At 48.0% G+C, this 7,500-nt stretch overlaps 1 protein-coding gene across 3 annotated transcripts in view; it reads left to right on the plus strand.

Moving 5' to 3' along the window:
- Nucleotides 1-7,500, plus strand: part of LOC125030914 (extracellular sulfatase Sulf-1-like) — a 193,655-nt gene that overhangs the window by 153,753 nt on the left and 32,402 nt on the right. For all 3 annotated transcript variants that reach the window (XM_047621276.1, XM_047621275.1, XM_047621277.1), the window contains 2 exons: nucleotides 4,325-4,476; nucleotides 4,839-5,008. In XM_047621276.1, the coding sequence (XP_047477232.1) occupies nucleotides 4,325-4,476; nucleotides 4,839-5,008 (322 nt within the window). The remainder of the gene's footprint in view (nucleotides 1-4,324; nucleotides 4,477-4,838; nucleotides 5,009-7,500) is intronic.

Here is a 7,500-nt window from a genome sequence, read left to right on the forward strand (position 1 = left end):
AAACCTGGCAAGGCACCAGGAGTCAGCGTCCTGTTTACAGCACAAGTGCGGGCTTAATTAATGTGATTTACGGCATGTTCTTACGGTATCTGGACTGTAGATCTGCCCCCCCCCCCCCCCATCTGTGTAGGAAGGTGGCTGCATGACAACGGAAAAGAGACAGACGTTGTAGGTGCAGGATCTAACATTCTGTTTTCAGGGAATATCCCCTGTCTTCGTTAAATTTCTTCTCGCCTGTTACTGCGAATCTGAAGATGTTCTTCAGAAGTTGTTTTTTATATGTTGCAGAATGTCAAACGCATCAATATTTTGTTACAAAGCGTTACTCGAGTTAAGGGTCCTTGTGGAAGATGTGCGGAAGCTCTGTCGCCATTGTTACTCTCCCTGTTCGTCTTCTCCTCTTCGTTTCGCTTCTTCGCTTTAGTTAGGTTCCCTGAAGAAATGTTCCAGCTGTGTTACTGGCGGAAATCGTTTCTTCTCGAATTACTGAAGTTATTTTACGTTATATGCTTTTATATTTGATCGAAATAGAAAATTTCATTTGATATTATTCAAATATCGAAATGTAAATGTGTAAGTCGTGTCATCGTGGGAGCATATAGGAAGTCATTTGTATAAATAATTAAATTGTTTTCAATAATGTTTCTTGCCTGAATGTAATTTCCTGCCTCCATGAATGAATAATAGTTACGTGACTCTTTTTTATAACTTATTTTCGCCTAAGATGGATGACCTGGATAATGTCTTTTCGGTGTGTTTACGATGGAGTTAATGAACCAAACATGTACAGTTAATCACCTTGGCACGTAACTGCATTCATGTATAACGCACAGTTCAAAATATTTCGTTTTTCATCGCGCAGAAGCTTGTTTGAGTGAGTGCATGTTGATTCTTTCTCGTCCTATTGCCATCTGGCGTGCTTCCATAACTGTAGCAGGTGAAACTTTCGAGTGTATGTAGATGCGAAATGGATAATATACAGCACAACATTCCTATATTACGTAATCAGATTTTTTGCGCCTATATTGCGCTCGTAGCCCAGCTGATGTTCACTTTCCGTGGGCATGCTTATCCACTGCGGTAGGTGTTTATGTGCGTTTATGATTCCGTTTATATTTACTAACACTTGAAATAGATACATGATGGCGAGACGCCTGGTTTCCGCAGAAGTCCTGTTGAAATCTGAGGTTTACGGCCCTGATGTTAAGATCAGATGCTGCATGACCAAGGCCACTTGAAGTTTTGATTTTCTTGTTTGGCACTTTCAAAAAAATATATCATCCTTGCGTTTTCTTTTTTTAACGGGTTATGTATATTCTGTATTGTTTTGGTTCTGGAACATGCATAGTTTGTTTTTATGGGTAGTAACGTATTTCGTTTACTGAAGCTACATAAACTGTAGTTGCTTATGTGGGTTATGGCCTACTGTGCACCGGAATTGATGCAGTTTATTGTGTGTGAATATTTTGCTGCCTCGTATTGGTTATTGCCTACGGGACCCGACAGCCTAGGCATGTGCTTTATTGAACACTTTTACTAACATGAAATTGCATCGGATATTGTCACCCTGGATGAATGCAGTAAATATTATGTAGTATCTTATATGCTCGTGTCTGAGAACTGGCTTCAGAATGAGAAGAAATGCCATAGTATGGTAACTTTTTCGTTTCAAACTTAATCGTTTTAGGGAGAGAGACGCATGTGGTGTGTACGGGCAACTGCAGGCACACACTTGCCTGTTTAAATGAGACAGCTGATGAACAGGACGCTGTGAGCGAGCAAGCAATTAGCTAGATGGTTGGTAGTTTAGATATAAAGGATATAAAAGTAGAGTTTAAGTAATAGTGGTTGGGAGAGCGCTGTACAGGTCATGAACCGCCGCTGTCACACCCTGTGAAGAACACGTGCTCAAGTCACGGGTGCAAAATGTCGGTGATCCAACGCTGGGCGTGTTCATGGGTCTTCGCAGGTCACGGACTAACACACTCAAACAGGTCATGGCTGACTCGGTTCACAGGCAGGTCATTCACTCTGCAGGTTGAGGCTTACACAGGGTCACGGACTGTAAAGGTTAAGGGGTCGGGCGGTGCGCTGCAGAAAGAGGCGGGATAGGAAGAACTGAGATTAGGCATTTCCAGAGAAAAAAAGGTGTTCTGGGAGACGCAAAAGAAAAATTGCGGCAGAACGCGTTCGAGGCTGGCCCAGGGACAGAGGTGAATAAAAGGTCGAGGCCGAGAAAGCCATGGCGAGGAAAGGACAAGTGGCTCAAGGCCGGGGAAATGCAAAGACACCTACCGTTTGAACAGTGACAGTTTCACTGCTATATTCATTTCGTGTCATGGATACACTAATCTGCTTCGGTTAAAAAATTGATAGTGAGAGCCACGTATTTAAAGGAGGTTGAAGGCTCACCGTGTGCGTGCTTGGGAACTGGAGGGGGAGGAGTAGAGAGGAGAAGGCGTGAAAGTCAACAGTAGCAGGGTGTGAGGATTTGAGGAGTTGGGAGCGAGGAGAGTCGCAGTGGAAGGACTGAGGAGAGCGAGAAAGAGGAAGAGAAAATAAGCAAGGCAGAAAGGCAGGCGGGAGCGGCTAAAGACAAGGCAAAGCCAAGCGCAAAGCGAGCGGAGGCAGGTAGGAGGAGCCATGGCACGTCCGCGGGTGTTTCGGGGTCGCGTCCAGGGAGGAGCCGAGAGGACGAGTGAGTCACAGCGTTGTTGCAAGCGGAGGGGGTGAGAGGTAAGTGAGAATTTCACGGAAGAATAAGACTGAAAACGGGGAAGACAATACTTTGGGTACGCTCTGTGCCGTGCGTGATGTACACGCAGATAATGGATGGCACCCGACATGAAATCAGTAATGACAATTTTCATGACCATTCTGTGGGCCAGTCACATAGCAGATGGATGACGGAGCCGAGCTGGTCACGGCTAATCAGCGTCCCGAAGTGACGTCACGGGGAGGGCGGCGCTGCGGTGACCAGGTGGAGGGATGATGGAGGAGGATGTAGGAATATCAGACTGAGCTTTTGTGGTCCGCGCGTGTGTACCGTCAGCATGCAGGTACATCTGCACTTAAATTTGGGAAGCATTAGCCGGAAGTGTTTGTAATTTGGTATTGTTCCTGTATTTTATTTTATGGGCTACTTTAGGTAATGTGAACGTGGATAAAAACTGCAATAGTTGGGGTGAGGGTGAGTCAGCAAAAGTGGCACTTGGTGCGGTGCAGAGGGATGTCAGAGGCCAGTGAAGCTGAAGTGGGTTGTTTTGTTCGCTGAATTCTTTATAAATGGCACCAGGAACTATAGAACTATAGTTTCTTCCTTCATGACCACTGCGAGAGGCCAAGATAGACGACCTATTGTTACGAAGCCATGAGGGTAGACTTGTGATGACGCCATGAATTGGTGTACAATTCTTTATGCTGATTGATGTACGAACAAGAGCAGTCAAACACGATACTGACGCACGCGATATTATTTACTTTAAACCGCTAAAGACTTCGACGGCGGCTCTCCAACTGGGGGCAAAAGTAAGTGTCAGGGTCGCAAGTCCAAATAATTTTTTTTTTTTTCGAATTACGTTAAAAAGTGACTCCAGACGTGGGTGTTGCTCATACAAAAAGCAAACTTTTTCCCTTTTTCCATTCATGAAAGTTAATAATTTGATTCAATATTTGAGCGGAGGGTGAGGAGAGCGTAAGGCGTGGACCGAGGCGGCAAAAAAAGACCGAGAACCACTTGCTTGCTGAGTTACCCACGTGTGATCGGGCTTTTATGAGCTGTTCCACCCTGCTTCAGTAGTGGCTTAGCCGCATGTCTGCCAGAGCGTATGTCCACACGAAGGGGGACCCATTGAATCTGCTGCCGCAAGGAGGGCGGAAATCAGAGGTGCCTTGGCAGGCGAGGCAGTGTTATCCATTTCATGGCTCTTTTTATGTTTAGATTTTTTCTGAAATTTTCTGTTTTGTATTTTTGTCATTGCATCATCATAATTGGAAGTAAATGTGAGAAGAAAAAGTCGGTGTACTTTTCATTTTTTTTTTTTGTTTGTTTGTTTTTATTGATAAATACACTTTGCATTTATTAGATATTGCACGCGCGCGCGCACATACACGCTAATGCACACACACACACACACACACACACACACACACACACACACACACACACACACACACACACACACACACACACACACACACACACACACACACACACATGCACACGCACACGCACACGCACACGCGCAAATAGGTGAACAGATACACAAAAAATCCCATTTTCCGTAGTATCTTATTTTAAAACAATGCCTGCACTGCATTCCAGGTTACTTCGGGAAGTACCTGAACAAGTACAACGGGTCACATGTGCCGGTCGGGTGGCGCGAGTGGGCGGGGCTGCTCATGAACTCCCGCTACTACAACTACACCGTCAACAGGAACAACCACTGGGTCAAGTACGGTGACCAGTACCCAAGGGTCAGTATCTCCGGCGCCATCGTGCTGAAGCCTTCAGCGTGGGCCGGAATATTTACGTGTGTTTTAAGTTTACGGATTAGATTATTGGCTGAATAGGAAGTTGAGAGACTAATTTGTGATAGATGAGTGTGTTTTTGTGAGGCAAGTGGTTTGTGGACGAAGGAAATTGCTCAATTAGTTGTTTAGATTAAGGCATTGGGATTTACGTGAATGGATCAATAGATAGCTCATGATATAACACAAAACATACGACTTTTAAAAATGCGTAATAGTTATGCTGTGCTTTCGGGGCAGGGCTTGTGGGCCTCAAATCGGTTAATTTACCAGTCTTCCACCAATATATTTCCTCCTCTGCCCGACAGGATTACTACCCGCACGTGATCACCAACGACGGGCTGCACTTCCTGAAGACGAGCAAGCGCCTGGACCCGTCGCCGCCCGTCATGATGGTGCTGAGCTACCCTGCGCCGCACGGGCCCGAGGACTCCGCGCCCGAGCACGCCCACCGCTACTTCAACGCCTCCGACCACCAGTGAGTCACGAAGCGCTTATTACGCACTCTTTCGCCCGAGGGTCACAGCTTCCGGTCTAGTACAGTGGTAACGTGTCAGCCTCTCATCCGAGGGGTCGACAGGTTCGCGCCCTGCCCAGGCGCCTGGAGGTTACTGCTGTGGCTGGGCACCACGGTGGGTAAGGACTAAGCTCAGCCGAGTCAGCACCAGCTGACATACGTTAGCGAGTCGGCATTAGTCGACACAGGCCGGGCTCCCCTCATGGGCATAGCCCGGACTTATCCTTATCACTGTGTCACGGGGCTAATTCTGCTTGCTGACGTGACTTTATCCGCGTATCGCTGGTGGGACTGTGGGTGCGGTCAGGTGCCGCGGCTCTGCGGCTCTGCCACGAGGCTAGCTCTTTAGCACCGAGATCTAAAGGGAACCTTTTGCCTATGACTGCCTATTAGGGCTTCAGTTAAACACATGCAACAACGCAAGCGATTACGCGGACGACCTCGCTCATCCTCTCACACACTCACTTATTCACTAACTCACCCACTCAAGTCTTTCAAATCTCTCGTCCTCTCACCCTCTCATCCTTTCATCCTTTCACCTTTCACCTTTCACCTTTCACCCTCTAACCCTCTCACCCTCTCCCTCTCCCTCTCACCCGCTCTCCCTCTCACCCGCTCTCCCTCTCACCCGCTCTCCCTCTCTCCTTCTCCCCCTCTCTCCCTCGCTCTCGCCTTCCCTTCCTCTCGCCTTCCCTTCCTCTCGCCTTCCCTCCCTCTCGCCTTCCCTCCCTCTCGCCTTCCCTCCCTCTCGCCTTCCCTCCCTCTCGCCTTTCCTCCCTCTCGCCTTTCCTCCCTCTCGCCTTACCTCCCTCTCGCCTTACCTCCCTCTCGCCTTCCCTCCCTCTCGCCTTCCCTCCCTCTCGCCTTCCCTCCCTCTCGCCTTCCCTCCCTCTCGCCTTCCCTCCCTCTTGCTTTCCCTCCCTCTCGCCTTCCCTCCCTCTCGCCTTCCCTCCCTCTCGCCTTCCCTCCCTCTCGCCTTCCCTCCCTCTCCCTCTCTCCTTGCTTGAGCATCCTCAGAGTAAGAGGGATCAGAAGGTCAGATGATTGGGCAAGAGGCAGGTAATGCGCGAGGGCGTGAGGGATTCTCTATTGTTTAAGTTTCTGTTGTTTTTTCATTGCGTTTCTCTGTTGTTACTCTTACTGCAGCTCCTTTCTTCACTACACTTTTCTGATCCTTCTTCCTATTCGTTTCCTACGTTCTTACCCCAACCCGCTCTCCTTCTCCCTTTTGTCCTCCCCCTTCGGTTCCTATTAACTTTTCTGTTTGTTTCCTTTTCCCCCATATGCGCTGCCTGCTTTCCCTTCCCCTTCTTGCCTGCTTGCCCCTTCTTCCCCGCGGCGGTGCAAGCAGGAAGGCGTTGTTACATCATTCGTTGCCCAAGAGCGGGAGAACAATTGCTTTTGCGTCCATGGATGCTTTAAGGCTGCTTTCCCTCGGTGCTTGTGTTGCTTTTCGGGCCGTGACGAGACTCAGGCGCAGTCACTTTCGGTATTAGAGTGGATTCGTTGGACATTTGAGTTAAGATTACAAGAAGGAAAATGTGTTTATTGTGGAGATATAGAAAAGATAGAGTGAAGCGTGAGTGGAGACGTTGTGTCGCATGCCGTGAATGTGGTTATTAAGAGTTTAGTTTAGGTTTATGTTAAAAATGCTTGTATGACACTGACTGTCGAGGGTTTCCTAGTACATAAACATTATGCACCTCTTACTATATGAAGACCACTTCTTTAAGTCCAATAGATAAACGGATATACGCCATTGATATATATATATATATATATATTATTATTATTTTTTTTTTTTTGTCAAATACTTAAGCACTGATGCCTTTCTCATAGTCTTCAGATTCCTGATGTGGGCGCGCCATCATTGCGTTGCGCGAGTTAAAGTTAAAATGCGCAGGCTAGACGGGGATAAATTCTAGAGGTGAATTAGCTGGCGGCGCCACCATTATGAACGCTCCCGCAGGAGCCTTCCACTCGGTGTTACCATTATGCTATCATTATCATCCCTCATCCCGAACAACAGGCTGCGATCCTTGCGTGCGCGCGCCGTTTCGTCTTAGTGCCTGTTCCTTCCCGTCTTGCCCTCGTGCTTCGGGGCTGTCCCCTTTCCCTTGCTATATTACCTCAATACTCTGTCTTGTTCAGCTGTTCATCCAATGCCATCTGTAGCGTATAACTAAGACGGATCGCGATGGTGCTCCGTAATGGCTGCCGTGACTGGTCGTTGGGCCAAGGCGGTTATTATAGCAGAGCAGCGGGAGAAGCCTCGGGACGGTGGCATTTGACTAGGTGGCCCAGGGAATGTCCGTATTCCCAGAAGCAGTGACTAGGAACATGAATCGTCAGTGAATGCGCAGCGGGAGTTGAAAAATGGCTCGGCGTTCATCTCGTGGCCGGGAAACCAGGGGGCCTACCGCGGAAAGCGACGGCTCCCTTTGATACCTAGT

The sequence above is a fragment of the Penaeus chinensis genome, chromosome 12 (genome assembly GCF_019202785.1).
Source record: "Penaeus chinensis breed Huanghai No. 1 chromosome 12, ASM1920278v2, whole genome shotgun sequence".
Classification (NCBI taxonomy): Eukaryota; Metazoa; Arthropoda; class Malacostraca; order Decapoda; family Penaeidae; genus Penaeus; species Penaeus chinensis.